General features: G+C 45.1%; 1 protein-coding gene across 2 annotated transcripts in view; it reads left to right on the plus strand.

Annotated features, from left to right (window-relative positions):
• The window catches only part of LOC107387102 (polypeptide N-acetylgalactosaminyltransferase 10), a 65,684-nt gene that overhangs the window by 13,745 nt on the left and 27,879 nt on the right, over window positions 1–24,060 (plus strand). For both annotated transcript variants that reach the window (XR_011521740.1, XM_070555404.1), the window contains exons 2-4: window positions 6,681–6,777; window positions 7,936–8,074; window positions 10,997–11,163. Coding sequence is in view for 1 of the 2 variants with exons in the window: in XM_070555404.1 (XP_070411505.1) it covers window positions 6,681–6,777; window positions 7,936–8,074; window positions 10,997–11,163 (403 nt within the window). In the remaining variant the exon portion in view is untranslated. The remainder of the gene's footprint in view (window positions 1–6,680; window positions 6,778–7,935; window positions 8,075–10,996; window positions 11,164–24,060) is intronic.

The raw sequence follows: 24,060 nt of genomic DNA on the forward strand, positions 1-24,060 counted from the left end.
CGCACGCACGCACGCACGCACACACACACACACACACTGTATAAGTTACAGATGTTGTTAATCACATCTGGATGCTGAGAAGGTCAGTGGTCTTTCAAAATAAAATCATGCTTTCAAATCCTACAGGTTTTTTTCAATCACTTTGAACTAATTTTCACAACATTGATGTCTTTTTTCACAACTCTAGACACACATTTCAGAACGCTCTTCACTTGTAACACAGGCCGTCTAGTGTTCAAAACACTGACTTGTGCATTCTCCTGATTTAAGACATCTTGCACAAACATTGGTTCCAAAAAACGCATTTACTGTGAAATACCATTGATACAAAACTCTAGATCACCCACACACAAGTTACCCACAGTTTCAGTAAGTCATTGTTTGAACAACCATTTGCAGTAATATCGTACAACAAAATAGGCGATGCAGGTTTCATAATCAAAAGATTCAAAGTTTTTATGGTCGTATGCAACGTGAAAGTAGAAAAATGTTTTCTGCACAATAAAATTCTTACTTTGCTGCCAACACTAGATGCCACAACAACAACAACAAAAGTAGAAACTAAACAAATATACAAGCTTACAGCTCTACCTGCAGAACAAAAACACACATGGTGCTACATGTACAGTCCACCAGCCTCTGGGAAAATGCTGCAGTAGTAGAGCGAATGCTACAGAGGGAGGAATCAATAAACAAATTCTGAAATATAATGATCCAACACACCACAGTGCAATCATACTGCAACATCGGCTTATTTCAATCAAAGCAAAGTACAGTCATTACAGTAGTTGTAAAAACAAAATCAAATGATGTGATTCTCAGCTTTCCGTCTTGTACTGTAGGATTTGGCCACATGTTCTCGACCATCTCCCGGGGGGGGGGGGGGGGGGGGGGGGGGGGGGGGGGGCTGTCCTCTGCCATTCCTCTGACCAACACGTCTTCCTCTTTGTTCCCCTCCCACCACTGCTGGATCTCCATTGTAACCTGGCTTCGAATCATCTCTTCACTCGTTCCACGTTGTGCGTCCTGTCATCAGTAACGAGTTGGCAGAACTGGACAGCAAATTACAAATGAACCTGCTGTTTGATTGTGTGTCTTTCTTCATACAGCACTGAGTACTGCAGCAGTTACTTATCGTTTTGAGTAGTTGTATCGACTGACAGTTAGGTTTAGGTCATTGAAAGGAAATGAACAGACTCCTTTCAAACGTAACGAGTGAATAGCTTTTTGAAATAGTCGTACTTTGAGAGATGGTGGCACAGGAGTTAAGTGCTCGCCCCGTAATCAGAAGGTTGCAGGTTCGAGCCCCGCTCAGTCTGTCACTGTCGTTGTGTCCTTGGGCAAGACACTTAACCCACCTCGCCTGCTGGTGATGGTCGGAGGGACCGGTGGCACCAGTGCTCGGCAGCCTCGCCTCTGTCAGTGTGCCCCAGGGCAGCTGTGGCTACATCGTAGCTCATCACCACCAGTGTGTGAATGTGTGTGTGAATGGGTGAATGACTGATTGTGTTGTAAAGCGCCTTGGGGGGTTCCAGGACTCTAGAAGGCGCTATATCAAATACAGGCCATTTACCATTTGATGTTAAGTTGTGTGAAATAGAACAGGTGAGTTTTGTTCAACGGACCAATGATCTGAGTTTTATGTTGTATCCGAGCAACTGAGAAAAGGGTTTTGAAAAAAAAAGTGCTTTTTGATCATTCGCTGTGAGTTTTGGGTCTAGAGTTGTGAACATTGCAGCAAAGCGATTGAAAAACAAAACTAATCTCAACAGTGGCTCATTTTGGTAGTTAGGGTTAGGCCACGTGAACCTGACGTTAGTTTAGTTAACTTGCAGCCGTTTTGTCGCTTAAAATTGTTTGTTTCTAGTTTTTGCTTCGATCAAGCAAAAACTAGATGAGCAGATTCCAGCCGAACTGGAAACGGATGAAAACGAATGCAGAGCTGTGGTGGAGCTGATGATGGTGATCCAGTAGAGAGCTGGGTTAATGCGGTGTCCGGTTTCATTTCCTGCATGTTAGTGTTGAGTGATGAAGGCAGCTCTTTTGGGACGTGAATTCCCTCGGCTGGTTGTTCTCCGCGAGGTTCCCTACGTCTGCCGGCTCCCCGCTCTTGTGAACATCCGTGTGAACGTGTGAGAGAGGCAGTTTTGGTTGGATCCAGATGGAAATGATTCTCACTTTATCTCACCAGCATCTTTTCTCTGCTGTTTTTCACAACCTCAACCCACTCACGCAAAAACACCAAACACATGCAGGAAAACAAAAACAAGACGAGTTTCACCGGAGCGCTCGGAGAGCTCTGTTTCTCCTCCTCGTTAGAGCAGAAGGCCCTGGCTGAATAAAACATCTGCATCTGCTGAAAATTTAATCCAGAAAGAAAAATATGGGGTGTGCCCCCCAAGACTCGCACTGAGAGGAGACCTAGAAACGTTTCTGACTCGTTTATTTGGATGAGCCTTAACCCTTCAATGATAGTTGGTAGAAAAGACACAAAAGGATGTTAGAAATCCTTCATGAACTCATTCGCAGCCGGCGTTTCTCACCGTTTTTACTGTTTTTTTAAGAGTCGCAGAACGTTGCGCGCTAGGATGATGTCAACGCCAAAACACCCAAAAACAAAGCGGAGACTCGCCTCTTACATCAGGAAGAATCCGCGCGTTTCTGGGTCGTCCCAGTGCATACTGGAGCAGAGACGACACTGGTGAGGTCGGTTCACACGACAGATTGTTAAATTGTCAGATGGATTTTCAAACATGACACACGTGGCAGGAATACCTGATGAGATTATTTACAGAGCTGCTACGATAATCAGTGGGACCGTAAGATGGTCGTACGGGCAGAGTTGGGTCATACTTTGGCACAGTTATCTTGCTATGTGAACCGGGCCTTAGAATAGTTCAGGATCTGTTTTCCACAATCATTCCTAACACACCTGCTGAAATCTGAACACTGAACAGGGATGTGGGGATCGGAGTATTCGACCTGCCGCCATGTCTCAGTGCTACACATCCCCGGTATTCCGGATGGGTCCTCACCAGCGTTCCAAGCTCGTCCCGCTCTACACGCTGCGACCAATGGGAGCGCTGGTGTGAATATGTTTATCATCACTAGAACTGATGTCCGGCGCTACCTCTCACTTAAAGTTCCCGCGATAATCACAGATTCTGCTCCAACATCGTTAAACTGAACTGTCAGAAGCATATGGTAAATGGCCTGTATTTGATATAGCACCTTCTAGACTCCTGGAACCCCCCAAGGCGCTTTACAACACAACCAGTCATTCACCCATTCACACACACGTTCACACACTGGTGGGGATGAGCTACGATGTAGCCACAGCAGCCCTGGGGCACACTGACAGAGGCGAGGCTGCCGAGCACTGGCGCCACCGGTCCCTCCGACCACCACCAGCAGGCAACGTGGGTTAAGTGTCTTGCCCAAGGACACAACGACAGCGTCAGAGTAAGCGGGGCTCGAACCTGCAACCTTCCGATTACGGGGCGAGCTCTTAACTCCTGTGCCACCGTCGTCCAACGTGTGAGCGTGTGGCATCCCGCGGCTCGTGTTTAATTACTGGTTAGTAAAACCATGAAGTATGAGAAGTATGGAACGCTGATTGTTGGGTGAAGCGTCTTCCTCCTTCACCGACTGGCCTTGCTGTCAATGAACAGGAAGAGAGAATCAAGCCCAGCAGCTGGCAGCTCTTCCCGCTCCCGCGAACACTGCCAGTCAGAGTGGTTTGTTTGACGGAGCCGTGCTATCAGCCAGCAGCCCGGGTGATGGTGTTCCACACAGCCAGACGCGTCTTTTGTATTAACAACATTTCACTAATTGTGTCCTCCCGTGAAGCTAATGGATTTAGCTTTGTGCTGTGATCCTATAATATCTCCAGCCTCTGGAAGTCGTTCCTGAAGCGGGGGGAGATTCACTCGCGTGTGCGTAATGAGACTGAATGTCGTTTTCTTTTGTGTCAAACAAATAAAAAGCAGATTTTTTCCCCTCTGTGTAAACCCCCAGCTGTCAGCAGCACAGTTTGGATGACAGCCAAAAGGAAGCTGAGGAGGATTTAAAGTTTGTCTTCCGTCACAGACGTGCTGCTTGTTGGAAGAATGAGCTGCATCTTCTTTAACTTCCTGCCGTCAGACACATCTCCTCTCCTGTCGGTTATTTTTGAGCATGTCTGTGGAGGTTTTCCGTCATCAGGGGTATGCTAACCCTGGTGGGTGGAAATAAAGGAAACTTTTGGAGAGAACCGAACTTTTAAACTGCAGTAAAGACGAACCCGTCCCTCTCGTCCCTCACGAGGGTTGGTAGGAGGACCGTTGCTTCTCGTGGAAGGTGTCTTCGTCACATTCCTGAAGGTTGTGAAACTGTTGATTGTAAATCCTGCAGAGCTGAAACTTAATAATTCAATTCAAAATCCAGGAATAAATGTAGCGGGTATAGCAATAGTTGTAGTGTCGGAAATTAAATTCTTAGGAATATTTATTGACAGTGAACTAAGCTGGAAACCACATACAGATTAAGATTTCAACAAGTGTGTCAGTCATAGAGCCAAACACATAATTACAGTGGGTTGTATACGTTGTATTGCTCACTGGTGTTGCCTGTGCAGAGGTTTGGGGCAATGACTATAAGAGTTCACTAAATCCCCTCCTCATACTCCAGAAACGTGCAGCAAGAGTTATTCACAAGGCCGGATTTTATGATCACACAAATAACTTATTTCTGCATTCAAAACTCTTAAAATTCTTTGACTTGGTGGACTTTTACCCTTCACAGTTGTTACACAAAGCAAGTAAAGCTTAACTTCCTGCAAATATTCAGAAGCTCTTTTCACAGAGGGAAGGGGGATCACAATTTGAGAGGGGCGGGTAACTTTATAACTCAGGCTGTAAGAACTACAAGGAAAAGTCTTTGTGTCTGGATGTGGAGTCAGACTTTGGGATCGACTGGGGCTACAGCCCAAGCAATGCCCACATATTTATACATTTAAAATCAGATTTAAAGGGACTTTACGGAGTTTTGAATTTTTATGCTCGCGATTGCCCCCTCAGGCCAAAAGCGTAACGGCAGCTTCAATAGTAGGCTCGTGCACGAGGCGCGCATGCCGTACGTGCACACTCCATAACGAAAATAACAGCTGGGACAGTCCCTTGTGTGTGTGTGTGTGTGTGTGTGTGTGTGTGTGTGTGTGTGTGTGGCCCGGAGGACAGAGGACAGGAGAACATGCAGCTAATTAATTAAATAATTTGGTTCTGTATCTTTCTCTTCAGCACAGCTGACAAAGGTTTATGATGGGTCAGTCCTCCTGCATGCTCAGATCATTCCCTTCCCTTGCTTGAAAAATTGTTCCAAAATGAAAGTTGAACCCACATCTTTTTTATCTGTGAATTCAATGCCGTTCGGCGAGTCTCAAATAAAAATTTGGGCATCTTACTGTAAAAAATGTACCATTAATGTAAAAATGGCTGTCAAACTTCCATAATGTCCCTTTAACCCCCAGAGACCCATGGTTGTAATATTACAACATCAGATTTAAGTCTACAAAAATAAACCTTCCCCATTTTTTTTCTTTTTAAAACCACATTTACATTGCTATAGGTCCTATTGTTCAGTTCTGCAACACTATTGGCTGTTAAAATGTGTAAATAGGCCCGTTTATCTGGCCTCCTAGAACAACATGTGAAAGGTTAAAAAAATATTTTGCAGTTGTTTTCTAAATTTGGGTCTCTGGGGGTTAAAGAACTGGTTTTGTATAAGCGTGAGGACGCTGGTGTGTGATTGTGATTTTTGTTGGATTTAACATGTTGTGTGAAGTCTCTAGGACTGATGATGATATTGTAAATACAATCATTGTCAATAGTAGATCAAGTTTTGTGTGGGAGTGTAAGCTGAATTCATTTGTTGTGCTGATACAGTGTTGATTGGTGTGATATTGACATAACTGATGTGAATGTAAAATGGGGCAGGATTAAATAAGTTTCACTTCCTCCCGCTCCTTTTCGAGCAAGGGCTAAATGATTGTTTCTTTTGTTGGTTCAGCTTTGGTGTGCATCGTCACAAATGTATATCTACATATTTCTTTTTTTAATGGCTTGAAACAAAGATGAATGAATGAATGAATGAATGAATGAATGAATGAATGAATGAATGAATGAAGGAAGATCTCTTCTGTTAAGGTTGAAAATGTTTTTTACTTTTGTCTCAAAGCATCAATCTTCTGTTTGAAAAACACTGAAAGCTTTTAAATCTTAGTGAACGTTTCGTTAAAGCGAGCAGCTTCTCCACCGCTTAAAATAAAAGTTTGACCCTCAGAAACACGTTTGTGCAACCAGTTCTCCGAGCACAGCAGACGAGAGGCTCTGCTGTCCACTCACAAGCCGAGGATACGGGACTTTCTTGAGGAATGCTCGTGTTTCGGTGAGAGAAGGTGGATCATTGAGAGAGAAGTAAAGTGGTTGCGATGCGGCTCTGAATCAAAACCTCCAGGAATGAATCAGCAACTGTGACCTAAGGACCTTCAGCAGGGAAATCCTGGGATTTGGCACCAAGAAAAACTCCAGTTGTGTTTGTCTGAAGCCTCCCGGATTTAGAAAGTGAATAACTAAACAAAAGAGAATTTAGAGTGAGAGAAAAGATGCAGAAGGAAGTCTGAAACTTGTGTTTGGTGTCTGCAGGGGTGGAACCCGAGGCTCGTTCAGGTGGGAGCCGACGGCGTGCGGAGGACGGACTGGCACGACTACGAGGCGATAAGGAGGGATGCAGCTCGTGTCGGTGGGTCCGGACTCTTTAGTGCTGCATCAGCAGAAACGACCACATCACAGCACAACAACACAACTTCATATTTTCTTTTCTTCTTCTTCTAATTCCCTCTAAGTGGATTTCTCTTTCAGAACCAAGGAGAATCGATAGAACCAGCAGAGTTCTGAGTTCATAATTAAACACACTTAATCTTCTACAATAAGCATCGATTCTGCCTCCCGTGGTGAGCTGGGAGCAACTGGAGGGATTTAATTGGCTTTCATAGTTTTGGGAGAAGGACTTTAGTCTGTGAGAGAGCACAAAGAGCCCAGACACTAATCGACCTTAAAGTGTTTATTGTGAATAAATCAGATCTCTGGGATTTGTTAGAGCTCAGGAACTAAAAACACAAAGGGAGGATGTGCAGGTGCAACGAGAGCCAGCCTTTATTTAAGCCCGGCTTAAATCAGGAGAAACACAAACAAACAATTCTGTTTTATCGGTTTAATTAGTGAAATCTCTGTTAAACAGTAAAAACTCAAACGAAAGCCGAGAATCTGTTTCAGATGAACCGTTAAAACATGAGGAGTTACTTTTCACCTTCCTGAAAACAAAAAGCTGTGTGTGTGTGTGTGTGTGTGTGTGTGTGTGTGTGTGTGTGTGTGTGTGTGTGTGTGTGTGTGTGTGTGTGTGTTTGTGCATGACAACCCTCCAGCCGGTGATGATGATGTGAGAATGTTTCAGGATTATTTCGCTGCAGAATTATGACTTATTGCTTTTTAAAAATAATTTAAACCTTAAATATATTCACATTTTATTTAATATCTTTTTTAAAAACCACCTTGAAAATACATTTTTAATCTGCTTGTAAAAAAAAAAGGGCGACACATTAAAGTCATAAACATCTTTATTTTTGTATTCCACCGTGCCACAGACTAGCTTAGCCTACCACTCAGCTGCTTGGTGGAGCTCCTCAGGGCATTGTTCTAGGTCTCCATGTTTGAGATTCAACGTGATCCTGTTTTAGGCATGGTGTTATTAGTTTATATGTGTGTATTTGCTGATGACACACACCTGTAAGTGTAAATCTACTTCAGCAATCACATTGAACTCCATCTTGTCCTCACACGTTCTGGGGGTTAGGCTTACTCTAGGGTTTATCTAATCGGACACCTGTTTGTGTGTTTGAAGGTAACGGTGAACAGGGGCAGCCTTTCCCTCTGACAGAAACTGATCGGGCGGACCAGGCCTACCGAGAGAACGGCTTTAACATCTATGTCAGCAACCGGATCTCCCTGAACCGCTCGCTACCAGACATCCGCCATGAAAAGTGAGTCCTGTACATGCCTGTTAACATGTGTGTGTGTGTGTGTGTGTGTGTGTGTGTGTGTGTGTGGTAAATGATAATCTGAGTGGGCTCAAACAGAATTGATTTTCCTTATAATTTTATTTTGTGTGGAATAGTAAAAAGCTCCTGAGATTTTCCTGACCTCGTCTCCATGACAACAGGTCATCAGGAGGATGGTTGTTGTTTATTGAGGCACTGATGATGAGATAAACAGTCTTTCCTTAGAAAACGGAACCTTTTTATACTCCTCTGTGTCCCCTCCATCTTTACGTGCCACTGAAAAGCCTCAAATCACAGCTTTCGTTTTGCCTGACAAGAACTTTCCTCTGACCTTTGACCCTGCCTCCTCCTTCATGTGGAAAGCATTTTGCGGAGGACTTTTTCTTTTCATTTTTGTTTATCAAAGCAGTGCTTCCTTGACCCAGCATCTCTTGCAGTATCCTGTCTGCGCTGGCAGGATCTGAAATCATCGCAGCACCTCTAAACGTTTAGCCACGGGTCCTCTCTCCGGCAGATGCACACGGCTCATCCGGCAAAGTGGAACTCTGGAAGCACTGAAGGAATGTTGCTGAGATCCCACTCAGAACAGATCTGATTCGTTTCTGTCTGCGTTTGGAAAGTCAGTATGTGACAGCTCCTCCAGCGCAATCCCAAAGCATTCCCACTCCGGTTTAGAGTTATAATCCCAACAGGAGGTGTCTACACCACCTCAGCTCACTAATCCTGTAGGTCGGACTTCAGCTTCCTGTCTACAAAGCTGTCAGACGGGTTTTGCTGAAGTTCTTCCTCAGGTCTGGTGGGGATCGGGTCTGGCTTGTGGAGCTGGACTCAGATCTATAAATAATCTGGTTAATCATGTTTCAGGTAAACGTCTGACTCTTTCTGAACCAGAAGCTGTAATCTATTTAATCTGACAGGAGTTTTATGAATCAGACTGGGTTTTCCCGAGCCTCAGCACCTGGTTGTGACTCTGAAACACTCAGAGGTTTAACGGACCTCCATGCTGTGTGGAACCAGATCTTGTTGTGAAGGTTTGCCTGTCAGTCATTATATTTAAACAACAGAGACAGAAAATCGACAGGTGGTTTTCTTACGATGAGCGCCTCAGCAGGAGTCCCGCCTCCTGCTGAGGCGAGTATAAACTACAGAAACTCCTCGGATGTCGGCGGCTCAAAGTTAAAGGCTGTTTGTGTTAGAATGCTGGTTTTCTGTGTTTTAATTACTGAACATGCTTCGTTTAATGACTGTATTCCAGCAAAGTCACTGAAGTCTCTAGACTAACAGATTTGTCTGTTTCAGAGACCTTTTCTGTAATAATCTCAAACTGTGGTCTAAATTTAACCAACGACAAGTTTAATTTCAATCTGACAAAAATCTGACAGTTGGAGAAAATCCTCTTTCAAGCAAAATCAGTCTTTAGTTTACTTTTCATGCAGAAAACAACATGTTGGCTTTGGGTCACAAATAGAACTGCTGATGTAATCTGGATTAGACTCGGTGACCAGATGAACATGAGACACTTAGATCTGCTCATCCGCGGAACTCAAAAGTATTCAAAATTCAATAAATAAATGAGACATTATGAAATAAATACCTACATGAAGAAATACTAGACACTCGTGTAATCTGACAATGAAACGCTGAAATAACAGAATGTGGTGTAAAATCTAATCTCAATATTATGAAATATTTTTCATTCTTCTTTTAAAATGTCTGTACGAATATAAAGTATTTTTCAAAAGTCGTTTTTTCATAATAATCCAAATGAATATTGAGCCTTTTTTATTTCATTCATTCAGTTTTTATTACATAACGTCTTTTTAACAAAGACAGCTTTTATTTCATAATAGGCTTTTTTTCCCCATGGCTGATTTATTTCATAATGAGACTTTACAACAGAACGTCTCAGTCCGTCAGTCAAGCCAGTGGGTGTGACCTGCAACACTATTGGTTAATCCTTCAACATCGTTTGGTTTTCCTGGATTTCTGCTCACCGTACATGACCGGACAGTTGAAGGTAGTAACACCTTTAATGGTCATGGAAGATGGCGGCGTTGCCCTGTTTTCTTTGGCGGATGAAACAGAGTTGAACAGTTTGTTGGTAGACGATATTTTGAGTTGTTTGGATGACATTTTTGAAGCATTTGGTTCGATACTTTGTGAGTGATTGCTTTTGTCTGACTGAATTAGCAGCCAATGACACACTGGCTCCGACCCGTTAGTGTTGACTGACAGACTGAGACGTTCTGCTGTAAAGTCTCATTATGAAATAAATCAGCCATGGGAAAAAAAAACACTCTTATGAAATAAAAGCTGTCTTTGTTAAAAAGACGTTATGTAATTAAAACTGAATGAAATAAAAATGGCTCCCCCATTGATTCATTTGGATTATTATGAAAAAATGACTTTTGAAAAAACATCATATTAATAAAGACATTTTAAAAGAAGAATGAAAATATTTAATATTGAGATTAGATTTTACACCACATTCTGTTATTTCATCGTTTCATTGTCAGATTACATGAGTGTCTAGTATTTCTTCATGTAGGTATTTATTTCATAATGTCTTATTTATTTATTGAATTTTGAATACTTTTGAGTTCCACATCATCCCTCTTTCCTGTTCCTGTTGGGTTTCTGTTCTTCGAGAGCCGAGCAAACACAATTGTCACAGAAATAGTGAATTGTACAAAATAGATTGAAAAGCGCTTTTGGAGATGATTCCAGCTGGATTTGAGCCCAGTGAGTCAAACTGTGTACAAGCCAAACTTGCTTTTGAGCGCTGAATAATCCATCACCTCAGTGACCCCAGAACTGCTGAAGAGGCGGCTGTGCAACCCACGATGGCTGCTGGCTGGATGGGAGCGACCACCAAAATAAAGGATCTGTGTTGTGTTTGTGCAGCTGTAAGCAGAAGCTGTATGCAGAGAAGCTTCCCAACACCAGCATCATCATCCCGTTTCACAACGAGGGCTGGTCGTCGCTGCTGAGGACGGTTCACAGCGTGCTCAACCGCTCTCCTCCGCAGCTCATCGCAGAGATCATCCTGGTGGACGACTTCAGCGACAAAGGTACGGGTTCAAGATGTGAAACATGACAGACATTCAGCTCAGGACTCTGATCGGAGTGAAACCGTCTCACCAGAGTGCGGCTTCTTTTAGACATTCCACTTTCATTCTTTGAAATTATTAAACACATCAGCATAAATTCAACAAGAACTGAGGTGACCTCCTGGCAGGCATGTGCAGAGCCGGGGGGGGGCCCAAAGTGCCCATTTTCCAGTCCTCCGTGTCAGATTTGTGGTCCAAAACTGTCCTACTTGGATACAAGTCAGGCTCTAGCACCATGCGGAAGACCGCCACCTCATATTTTCACTTAGACCCACCCACAAGCTCACTGATTGGTTCTGCCACATCATGCTAACGTGGTTGGCTGTCCCCACTGTCACTCTAACTCTCAGCCAAGGAGACGACTGAGACCGGTGTTTTGCGTGTCGGCAGGAGTCCAAGCTCATCTACATGTGAGTTTTTATCCTGCCTGCATCACGCCAGCTGGATGGATTTCAGTATCAGAGCTTCTGTTTACATTAACATCTGAGTCTCTGGTTAGTGTGTGTGTGTGTGTGTGTGTGTGTGTGTGTGTGTGTGTGTGTGTGTGTGTGTGTGTGTGTGTGTGTGTGTGTGTGTGTGTGTGTGTGTGTGTAGTAAGTAGGAGCAGAGTCAGGTAGCAGCATGTCTGATCCAGAAAAAACGGGCATGAGAGACTTCTGGAGTGAAGTTAGAGAAACTCACACAACAAAGAATCACAGATGTTCCAAAAGTGTCACCCTACATTCTCCGCATCATAACTTCTGAATGGCTGTGTGAAGTAAAACAGTTCCAACGGTTTCTAAAAGCACATAAAATGAATTTTCCAACAAGGTATTGCATGAAGTAACCCATGATACTACAAATATCACGATTAGAGGGAAACCAACTTTTCAGCATCACACAGAAAGAAACGGAGCGAGCCGCGACAGGAGCGGAGAACGTAACGGAGGAGATGATCTGATCATCTGCATCAGTAGCTTCTCCCTCCCTGAACCATCTACAGGTTGGATCAGAATGCCTGTGCTCGGCTTCTGACCAAGTCCTCCAAACACACCCACATCACCCCGCTTCTCCTCCAGCTTCACTGGCTGCCAGTCAACTTCAGGGTTCATTTCAAGATCCTGGTTCTGCTCTATAGGGCCTTACATGGACAAGCACCATCTTACATTGGTGATCTTCTTAGTCCCTACACCCCCAGCAGGTCCCTGAGGTCCAGTGACCAAAGCCTACTGGTTGTGCAGCACCAGGCTAAAGTTCAAAGGTGACAGATCATTTGCTACGGTCAAGAACCCCCTCCCCTCGTCTTACAGCACTCACAGGCAGCCCAGTCCTCCCACAGCACCCCCTCTGTCCAGTCTGAAGCCCACACATGTCTAACCTTAACCCAAGCTAATCCCAGCCTGGATTACAGTCAGATGGAAGGTTAGAATAATAAAAGTCATTATAAATTAATATTAGAGATTTTTACTCGTTGTTGTTCCCACCTGGACCCCCCTTCCCTTCAGCATCCGTGGTGATACCATTAATGGCTCTTACACACTAGTGCCAGCTCCACTCCACTCCGCTCTGCCCCGACCCGGCCACGTTCGTTCCACACTGCCTTAGGAATGCAGACGTAATTGAGAACCTGGGCGGTCTTGGGTCTGTGATGTCAGGAGCGCATCTTTGAGCATGTGGTCGGGGCAAAAGAGCGTGGAGAAGTCTGCAGCGTCTCCTTTATTAAACAACAGTCGCACCCCCCAGGGCAGCTGAAGCTACATCGTAGCATCTCCTAATTACAGAGGCGAGGCTGCCGAGCACTGGCGTCACCAGTCCCTCCGACCACCACCAGCAGGCAAGGCAGGTTAAGTGTCTTGCCCAAGGACACAAAGGCAGCATTCTCTGGTCGGAGCCGGAATCGAACCTGCAACCTTCTGAGCTACTGGCGTGTGTGCGTGCGTGCGTGTGTGTGTGTGTGTGTGTGTGCCTACTCACAGCAGTGAGGGACAGAGAGAAACAGCTTCAGTCAGAGGCTTGTTAACTCCACAGCATCCAGAATGATAATGGATCACACATCGGGAAGCCCCCGTGGGCTGATTCTATCCGCCAATCAGAGGCTCCGCCTAATGGTAAGGGTGCTTTTGAACCAGCCAATCAGCCAGCAGTGGGAGTGTCAGCCCTGTTCAGCCCCAAGCAGATCTCCTCGGGGGGACGGCTGAAAAGACGTCCTGTTGCACCTGGGAAGAACACTCTCAACCGGGTCCAGGCGGAGTGGAGCCGATGCTAGTGTGCAAGGGCCATTAGTGCCCCCCCCCCCCCCCCCGGGTTAAAACTATTGCACCAGATTAAAGGCAGTAGGTTTACTTATTCATCACACACTAAGTGGAGTGTGTTACACCTTGTTAATTCCTGCTTACTGTTGCCGCGCCCGCTGAAGGATGTGTTTACCTCTCGTCTCGCCGACAGTAATGAGACATTCCGCTGCCTTCCACTTATGTAGAGGTTAACATGCATCAAGCGCTGGGAGACAAAACCGTCCTGCTGCCAAGTGGAGCAGAAACGGGAGCTGGCAGCCGCGCTGCTGCCGTCAGCTCCAGTTCACATGACAAATATTTGTGTTTGATGCAAGGTTCAAAGAGATGGACCCGCGTGCTGCCGGACACTAGTGACCTCACACACTCATGGAATAATGGCTGCAGAGGTTCTGGGATAAATCCCAATGTTCCCAGTACAGATCCATACTGGACATGATGCTGGGAATCTGGTCTGGATGAAGACATCAGTTCTGAAAACCTACGCTAGCAGTTTAGAGTTTTCTGCAGAAGCATTCAGATAAATGTTAGTTCAGGTAAAAGTAGTGATCAGCTCTCAACCCTTTACGAGTCTCAGACCTGGTTCAACCGGCTCCAGAGTCTCCCGAGTTCCTGGCTTGCTTTAAACATCCAGAGCATCCCGTAACAGAAGATTTTCCTTCAGTCCCTCTTGGACAGAAACTCTGAGCGGGTTCCTCTGAAGATGTTTCCGGCTTCTTCTGCATCTTCTCCATGTTTCTCCTTTTGATTCAAGCAGAGAATCAGACCCAAATATTTGGGCTTTTGCTGTTTAGTTTACTTTTATTTGTTCCTCTAATATTAATTCTATAAAAGCACTAGAGCACTTTGGTCAGCTTTAGTATATTTTATAGGAGACACAGTTATAACTGACCCTATGATGATACCAACGTGTTTATGAACCCCTTATTGTGATGTCACAAAAGGCTCGTTTTAGGCAGATTTTTCCCAAACCCACCACTGACAGAAAACAGGGTTTTAATCACATGTCGAGTGTTTGCAGCGGCAGCAGAGACCCACACGGCAGCAGTAAAGCACAGAATAAGTGTTATGTTCTCTGGCAGTTTTCTCAGACTCTCATTAAAAAGAACAAAATGCTGATTTATGTTTTTATTTCATCACATAAACGTGTTTTTGTCTTTGAAGCTGAATTAGTTTAATCACTTTCATGAAGTTGTTTCATTATTATTTATTTCAAAGGTCCTTATTGAGTCATTTTAATTCCTTTCACCTATGAAACAGGAACAATCATCTCTACTGAACAGGTGCTCTGGTCGTTTACCCGGATTAATAAAACCAGTGAAATTCCTCCAACTCATCACGGATTATTGGAACCTGCTGGGACTCGTAAAGACACGTCTCTCAGGTCCCATCAGCTGTCCGACCCTTTTCGGAGCTGAAAAGGAGCTCGGGTATGCTGGAAGCTTTCTCAGGAGTCCTCGTGAACGAGTCGTTAGCAGCCCAGCACACCAGAAAACAGCTCCTCTGGTCCGTATACACAGATGATCAGTCACCTCTCAGGTCGGGTCAGGATCTAAAATCTGCAGGTAGTTTAAGGAGCGGCGTTCATTTATCTCCACCATCTTAACTTCATCGTCATGCTTGAATCTGTCCGTAAAACCAGATTCAGATGTCTGATAGGATGAAGGAATCTGCTGAACGAGTGAACGGGAGCTCTGCAGCAGAGGGAAACCGTCTGCTCCTGCTGTGGAGAAAACAGCTACTTCCTGCTTTTGCTCCGGAGCGTGAGTGATGACTGCTGCCGCTGGAGCTCCAGTCATTTCACAGATTCATGTTGAGACGAGGCGAGGGAGGTGGCTTTAACTTGTTGCAGACATGAAGAGAGGAGCAGAGAGATGTGTCCTGTTCTCCATCAGCCAGGAGACAGAAGTGTGCATGCAAAACAGAGCCCGGTGAAGTCATATCGGGAGCGTCGGCTTTTCCGTGGGATCAGATCAACAAATCCTCTGGCCTGCAGTTAATCCGGGTCTCTGTGATCCAGCAGCTTCAGCTGTCACATTGACTGAGCCCCGCTGCTTCTGCTGTTAAACCTCTCCTCTGGTTCTAATCCCAACATCTGCTGGGTTGGACGCATTTGAGTTCTCCACTGAAGGAAAGTGTCTCCTTTTAATTTAGCCACCGTATTCCCTTCGGATGGGATTACTACTGCCGACGTTGCCGTTTTGGAACACAGCAGCGCTTTAGGAAGGTACCTGCTGGGCCGAGACGGGTGGACAGAAAGCGTTAGCGGTAAAGAGGAGCAGGACCGTCACTCTGCCGTGTGGAACATCTCTGTCATGCTGATGGAGTTTTCCCCTCAAACCAAAGAGAATTGCAGCTGGAGCCCAAACCGTCATGAAGGCCGACTGAGACGCTTGATGACTAAATCACATCTCTACAACTTGCATGAAGGCCAGATAGGTGCTGCAGAAACAAGGCTGTATTCAGGAGTCAAGGCTCGGTGCAACAAGACATAAATGTTCTTAACTATCAGTTTTACGCCAAACAACCTGGTTGTGCAGAAACCTTCGCACCCAACTGTCAAACACACAGAAACGTTCCTACAGTTAGTCTCCAGCGGTCACAGAGCGGCACGACACTGCCTCCCGGCGACGTCCGTGGCTCTGCCTGCACACGCTGCCTCCTGCATCGGTGACATTGGTGATGAGTCTGTGCAACGCTGCACAGTGCAGGAAAACCCTCAGCTGACGTTTGGGAAGTGAAAGCAATGTTTGAGCTCCAGCACCTGCAGACTGAAGCTTCATCTGAGTTTTAGTGTTAAGTGAACATCCTGCTGCAGTCATCCACAGTCTAAGAGACGTTTGCTGTTTTCCCATCTTCAGACAGCTCCGCCAGCGTTCCTCCTGTTTTCTGTCGAATCTCATTACTATGTTTGATTATCATCTTGTAGATTGTCCATGTGAACCCTCGCTTTATCGTCAGCTAGCTGGGAGCTACCTAGCTATGCTACTGGTGTTTCTGTCCTCCTGCATCCCAGAATGCAGTGCTTCGGTGGGTTAATCTAGTTTGCTGTTGTAGCTGCAGGTGAGAGCTGCACACGTTTGACTTCTCCACCCCAGGACTCTGATTCATCAGAGGAATGTGAGGCTGAAACTTTGTTAAGGGTCTAACGATGCAGGTAGACGGATACTCCGCTCTTCCTCGTCGGCAGAGTCACGGCAGGAATCCACGGGAGACCGAGCTGCCCAGTAGCCGCTTTGCTATTGTGTTGAATTAAGTCAGGCTTTCCTCTGACGCCTGTGGAGCTGGAAGTAGAAGGAAAGAAAACACCAAACGCGCTTCCAGAGTTCTTCTGACGTTCTCTGAGAACAGCAACAGAGTAGCTGAGCTGCAACTGTACTGAGAGCAGAGTGTTGATGTAAACAGGGGCTGTTTCAGCTCCACGTGCACGCTCAACGCGACACGTCTGGGCTTCCAACCTGTAAAGAGACTTTTCTCGTTGCCCCGACGACCGTTTAATCAAGCTACAGGGCCTCGTGGAAAAGTGGATCCTCAAGGAACCTGGCGTAACCTTCTCATGTCACGATCAGACGTTTGTTCTGCGTTCTGTCTGAACATTGACAGGAACAAAGTGACTCTACCATTTGGAAGGTGATTGGAATTTGTTTTAGTTCGATGAGCTTTGACCTGAAAGAGAATATATTTTACAAAACTCCCCTTTTGCATCTTTTAGTGATGCCATGTGGGTCTCTTCCGCCTGTAGAAACACTCCAAACGTGGTTGAAAGGGTCTGTTTTCTGTCAGTGGTTGCTTTTAGGAACTATTGGACTAAAAGTATCTATGTGAAAATGTTCCTTATTGTGATGTCACAACAGGGACATTAGCATAGACACCCACCACCACCACCTGTCGACAGAGCAGTGGCTCTACTCTAAGCCCCTCCCAGATATTGGCGCTCCCCACTTTGGTGGGTGGGTTTGGCCAGCATATTAAACATCCATCTGTGTTTGGTTGGATGAATCCAGATGGAAATGATGACTCCAGAGAAGATACGTGTATGGGGCAACACATTTAAAACAAATACTAATCCTTTGTTTTTAATCACAGAAGAAAGCTATGAGAACTATATATAAAGTAGATGTTGGAGAACATATTAATAGATTGTGTATTCAATCAAAATCAATGAAATGTAAGGATTTGGTTAATTTAAAAACTTTATTAATTATGTTCAAGGAAAAAAAATTTTACTACCAATGAAATTTTTGTTTTGATCTCAAGTGATGAAAAAATTAGAAAAAAGTCTGAGTTTAAAACAATATTTGCACAAGCAACATTACAGCTAATGAGTATTATGGGATATGGAGTAAAAATATGGAATAACTTGGATGATGACTTGAAAAAAAGTTCCACCACTGATCAGTTTAAGAAAATTTATAAGGAAAACTGATAAGATCCCATGATGTCAGAAGTTACGGACGGTGGATATTATGATGTAATTGTGATATTGTTTGCAAGGAAAAGAAAGACGTATGACGGTGTTTAAGGTCATATTGTAAATAGTTTTGTGTTTAGTAGAAGGGGTCGGTCATGTGAGACTTTCCTTCTTCCTCCTAGTTTCTCACTTGGAAGTTTGTGTTGAGAGTTAAAGATGAATGAAGTTGCCGAGAGGAGATAAACAAACTGTGAAACTGATGACTGGAAGTCTGAAGGCTTTAAAACAGCAGCCTCTGTTTTTATCAGGCTCACCGCGTCTCCGCGCGTATCATCCTGTTCCTGTTGCCGCTGTCATCTCCAAGACTGAAGCCAGGCTCAGACCGCGTAGAGCCATCGGCAGACAGAAAACAAAACAAGAACTCATGTTTCTGTCCTTGATTTGAAGCAAAAGAAGCAGGAAGAAACTTATTTATCATTTCCTGTTGAAAGCAGCTGATGTGATGTTAAAAGCTAATTCTGATTGGTGGGAGGAGGTTTGCGTACCCCATCAGCGCCGGTGCTCTGCCCACAAGCACCATGCGTGGGTCACCAAGCTGCTAGGGGAAGAAACGAGTCATTCAGAACCGGTCTGACTGGTTCTTCTGGACGGAACAGCGTCCAGATTAGCTGGACTTGTTGGATTAGGGTCAGGATTTGAGGATTATACCTTTCTCCTGGGGTATCTGGAGCCTAGTGAGACATGAGAAGCATAAAAGTAAGTTCTGAACAGACTGATACGCTAACGGCTAGGCTGACCCTTCCAGACCCAGACACTCTCTCATTACGGATTTCATAATAACTCTGCTTCTTTTGGTCATGTGAAGGTTTTAAAATACAACTTTCTTTAACTTTGATTATAAGTATTTTGTAACTGGACTCATTGTGACTAGCTGTTAGCTCTTCAGTCTCCTCAGACGTAATCTCAGTTTCTCTAGACTGAGGCCATTCAAAAGGATTTAAATGACAGGAATAAATCTGCGTCAGTGTGCCGGATCACAGCTGTTTCGCTGTATTTTTAAACTGAACTCATCAGATTTCCGCCGTACGCCTCCTCTGGACCGCTCCCGGCTCCAGAAGCCGGCTCTTTGTTTGCCCGCAGCATGTAAATACAACTCCTCATGCTGTCATTTCCTTTGGCTCGTGTGTAAATACTTCTGTTGCATTTGTCAATAATAATGAGTTTTCATTCAGGAGTGAGAAAAGGCGTGCCGTGCAATCCGAGCCAGAAACAAAGGCTGCGTTTATTCAGCGGGACAGCTCTGGCATTCCGCATTATCCGCTCCGGTGTGATGGAAACCTGCCATCGGCAGATTGATCGTCCAATTACTTTCCCACTTTCTGCTCCCCGATGGGATCAGTTGAGCAAATGGCTGCAATGCTTCATTTCAAATAAGCAGTTCAGGACTCCAATGCAGAGCAACTTTTGATGTATTTGCAGTCAGACGTAGATGGAGACGCACCAGTACAACCTCCAGTCTGCAGCCACAGCGGAGAGCTCTGCATATACATCAGCAGCAGGGTTTTTATGTCATTTCAACAGGAAATAACCAACTTCAGCCTCTGCAGGTGCAGAACCGGGCCGGTGGCGGCAGCAGAGGAGGGATAAAACCCGAGAGCATCCAGATGACAGAAGCTTTCTCTGAAAAATGCTTTTCTTATCACACAACAATCCAGAAACCGAGGTATGAGAAGAATGACACTAATGGAGTCAGAGCAGACAGCCCGCTGCCGTTTCTCAGAAGCACTCGTCCCTCTGAGTTCATCTTTGATTCGGATTCAAAATCAGACTTTAAAAGCCCTTTTATGGCTCTGATGAAGTTTATGTTTGCATCTTTTGTTCTGTGACTCATTAGCAGTTAGACCAGGGGTGTCAAACATACGGCCCGCGGGCCGCATCCGGCCCACAAACAGGTTAAATCCGGCCCGCGAGATGGTTGTGTAAACTTTATTTTCATACTTTACAATGTAGAGTGAAAATAAACGTATCTTTGTGAGCAAGTTTTCTCTGTAATGAGTATAAATAAAACAAAGCTGCGCTCAAGGCTCACACAAGAACTTGAATCACATCCTGAAGTTGGCCACCACTCAGGATGTGACTTCTGATGTTGATGTGCTGGTGAAAGCTAAAAGATGTAAAGTAAAATGAGTCAAATGTACTTTAAGTGCTGCATGAAACCGATCTAGCCATGTGATCTGTAAGCTCTTTGAATCACTAAGGAATGTTTTTTATTCATTGATTGATTTTTTTTTTTTTTTCAAATTTTCAAGTACACTTCAGGTGTTGTACTTGTACTACACTGTCCTCAGGCTCCAGCCTTGTTTTATATTGATTGTATTAAAACAAAGAAAACAATCTGAAGTTGTTTTTAATTTACCGGTCCGGCCCACTTGGGACTAGATTTCCCTCAATGTGGCCCCTGAGCTAAAATGAGTTTGACACCCCTGAGTTAGACGCTACCAAACACCCAGGTCCGGCTCAGAGAGATAGTTTCGCCTTGCTCTGTAACTTTTCTTGGACCAAAATGATGTTTTCTGTGAAAACATTTGACGTACTTTTTCCTGTTTGAGGGTTTTGTTAATTGTTCAGTTTGGAAACAAAACAAAGATTGTTCTGGGAGTAAAGAACGGTCCCACACACACATTAGATTCATTATGACGAGGAGCTTTCTTCTCCGAACCACTGGGAGTCATTTAACATGAAGTTTAAATGGAGTCCTCATCTGATAAGTGTTGATTATTGATCTATAGAAACATTTCTGATCACAGCGTCTACCTCTGCTACACCACCTGCGGCCTTTCGAGGCGTTAGTTTGAACTTTAACATCATTTATGGTAAAAATGTAGCGTCAGGAATTGTTTTCCACTTTGAGTCCTGTGAATCCCCTCTGGCCCACCTCATCCCGGAAACCCACTGCTGCAGAGGATCACAGCGTAGGGAGACACTCATTTTATAAACTCTGTTTCAGACAACAGCCGTGGCTTGTGAACACTCGTTATTCGTCGGGAGCGGCAGACGACCAGGATTCGGTAAAAATAAAAACTAGGATGTTTATGAAACCGGCAGCAGGCGGCGACTCCGTGATCTTCTTTAGGGTTCTGCGGACTGAGGGCCGCTAAGCTGGTGTTGTTCTTTTATTTTCTTAGCATGAAGGTGTTTCATTTTTCTTAGGACAGTTAAACGTAACCTCAGTCTCTGTTGCCATGGTGATGAAGCTAGATTTGTCATCTCTGTAGCAGAAATCGTGATTTGTCCTACGAGAACCAGCTGATCAGATGTGTCTCTCTGTGGGACCAGCGGACCTACCAGAATCACGGTCCTACGGAGTCAGTTCCGACAGCTGAAGGTGGTCCAATCCAGCCCATGAACTCACACCTGATCCTGTGGACATTATGAAGATTCATGAGCTTCCATTAAAGTTATCAGAGGGAGAGGAATCCAATAAAAGGTTGACCTAATGAGATGGATGAACTATTCCCAGCCTCCTGGACCGATGCGCTCTGTGGTTCCCGACCAGCTCAGAACCGACAGCAGGACGGGCTTTTCTGGATCGACAGCAGGTTTACATTTTGGGACAGTTAAATAAATAATTTACTGCTCTGGCTGTCTGAGAGCGCTGCTGTCAGCACTGTGGAGCTACTTTGAAGCTTCTTATCAACACATGCAGCCTCACCGTGTAAATGATGGAGCGGCGGGGGGAGGAAGCCTCAGCGATGGGGGAGATAGGGGATGATTTGTGAGACAGGCAGCTGGTGGAGAGGGAGGCAGCGGAGCAGAAACTCTGAACAAAGTTTGGCATGTTTATTCATTCAAGTCAGCGTGTGTGTTTCTGTTTAGGGCTGAGAGTGAAGGGAGATAATGAGGTAATGGTGCTCGCTGGAGTGTGACGGAGCGACGGCGGATATGAAGAGGGAGACAAACGATGGAGGACAAAAGCCACTAATTGAGAGTTGCCATTTACAGATGTATACCCATCAGATCTGGGCTGAGGGTGTGGGGGGTGATCGATTCAGACGTCTTCTTGAGGAGCAGAAAACCATCTGAGTCATGTTTGCTGTGTGAAGATGTTAATGACCACTGTAGCGCTGGTGATGGATTTATCGGTCGTCCCATTAGACGATGGAGTCCTGAGCTTCGTTTAAAAACCACTAACTGGCTTCAGGTCCCTCCTGGTCCACAGCGTGCATGTGTACGTGTCTCGGTTGTTTCTCTGTGATTGACTGGTCCAGGTGTCGTCTCTCACCTGATGACTTTTGGAGATAGACAGCAGCTCCCTCAGACCCTGCAAAGATATTGTTTATGTTTGGTTCCAGTCCTGATAATTCCGTCTCAGGTGAAACCACAGACACTAATTAGACTTTTCCCTGACATTTATGGGAGGCAGAAGCAACAGACTGCTGCTGTGACCGAAGGACTCAGACGTTTCTGAGTCTCATTTTTAACGGCACAGGAAACAGAACGTGAAGATGACATCATCCTGTTTGTTGTGTTCTTCTCTAGCACCTCTCCGGGTCCCTGCCCTAAAAGTGCATCAAACTCTGACCTACAAATGCTCCGTCACTCCTTCCAGAGTCATTTATTTAATGATGCCACTGAAAATTCAAGCAGGCTCTGGAAGAAAATTGAAAGGGTGTAATGGGTTTCTCAAGGACACTGGAGCAGTTTGTGAGAATAAACGAGCAGCTCCCATTTTTGGTGACGTGCCAAAGCGTCTCCGGATGAATCCACCGCTACCCTGGACCCGGGGCTCAGCTCCGTGTGCCGCGGTGCATCAGGATTCATTCAATTCTGATGGAATGCGTCGCCCAGGATGTGACTGCTGCTGTTTGTGCCTTGAGCTTCAGATTTACAGTTCATCTTATGCAGGTAACACGTTTCATCACTCAGATTCATGGGGATGGAAACGTCTTTCTGAACTGATGGGCTGATCAGTTTTAGCAGGTTTCACTCGTTCTGCACCGAGAGTTGGAAGGCTGGTTTACAGCTGCTGCACATCTGGACTCTGATTCATCTCGTGTTTAGTTTGGTTGCAGAACTCCGCTGAAGTCTGAGGATGAATGCCACCGATGTTTTGTTTCTTATCCATGGAGGCAGGAACGTCCTCACACACACCTCTGTACCTGGGAGGGCTTTTGGTCACATGGTTAAGGTGACCATCGCTCGTTCGGACCAGATTCACTCACACCCTGAAAGCACTCAGCAGCACAGAGACAGTTTAAAGCTTGGAACTCTGAGTTTATGAATGTAGGATCTAGAACGGCACCATGTAGGTAAAAATTAATATTGTGTTATTATTCAAACCGTATGATATAAAAACTGCAGGAATTAACAACAGAGGACTTGAATAGCATCTATGCAGTCATGCTGCTCTCCTGCCATGTTGATCATTAACCAGTTTCATTTAACGCAGGTGATAAACCACCTTCTTCTGGTTAAAATCACATCTGTAGACACAGTTAACTCTTGTTAAGCCACTCAGAAATGCAGGATAACTCCGAGTTTGAAACCTCGTGTCGTTGACAGAATAAAGCCGTCATGAGGGTCCAACTGATGTCCTCCAATGAGTCTGGCTTCTGCAATCCAACATGATCCACTGGTGTTTTCATCCTAAGCTCGGTTAGCACCCTCAAACTAGCCTCAGACCTTTGGTTTACATCCTGGTCCAGCAGGTGAAGGGTCAGGAAGCAACATCAGATCAGAACAGAGTCTGACATCACAACAGGACCTACGACGGGACGACCCAACACGCTACTCTGCCGGCGCTCACACGTGACATCGTGCTGCTCTAAAATAAATCAAACTGAATCTCTGCACTTGTCCAAGCGCCTCTGAGCACAACGATTAAGACACAGAAACGCGCGTTCAGCAGCTGCCAGCCTCACGAGGTAGATGAGCAGCTGTGAAACTTTAGAGGGACTTCCTGTCTGTAAATCATCCAAACGTGATGCCTCCAGAGTGGAATGACCCCCACATCTACGCCGTCTCAGTCCTGCGTCCTCCTTCCCCTCACATTTAATAAAGACTAATGTGTTTGTCGACATCGGCCCTCTCTCATTACGGTGATGAATTGCCTCCTTGCTTTTGGTAAACACCGTGAGCTGTATTCCAATTTATTCAGGGAAATTAACCAATCATAAT

Source organism: Nothobranchius furzeri, chromosome 10 (genome assembly GCF_043380555.1).
Source record: "Nothobranchius furzeri strain GRZ-AD chromosome 10, NfurGRZ-RIMD1, whole genome shotgun sequence".
Lineage (NCBI taxonomy): Eukaryota > Metazoa > Chordata > Actinopteri > Cyprinodontiformes > Nothobranchiidae > Nothobranchius > Nothobranchius furzeri.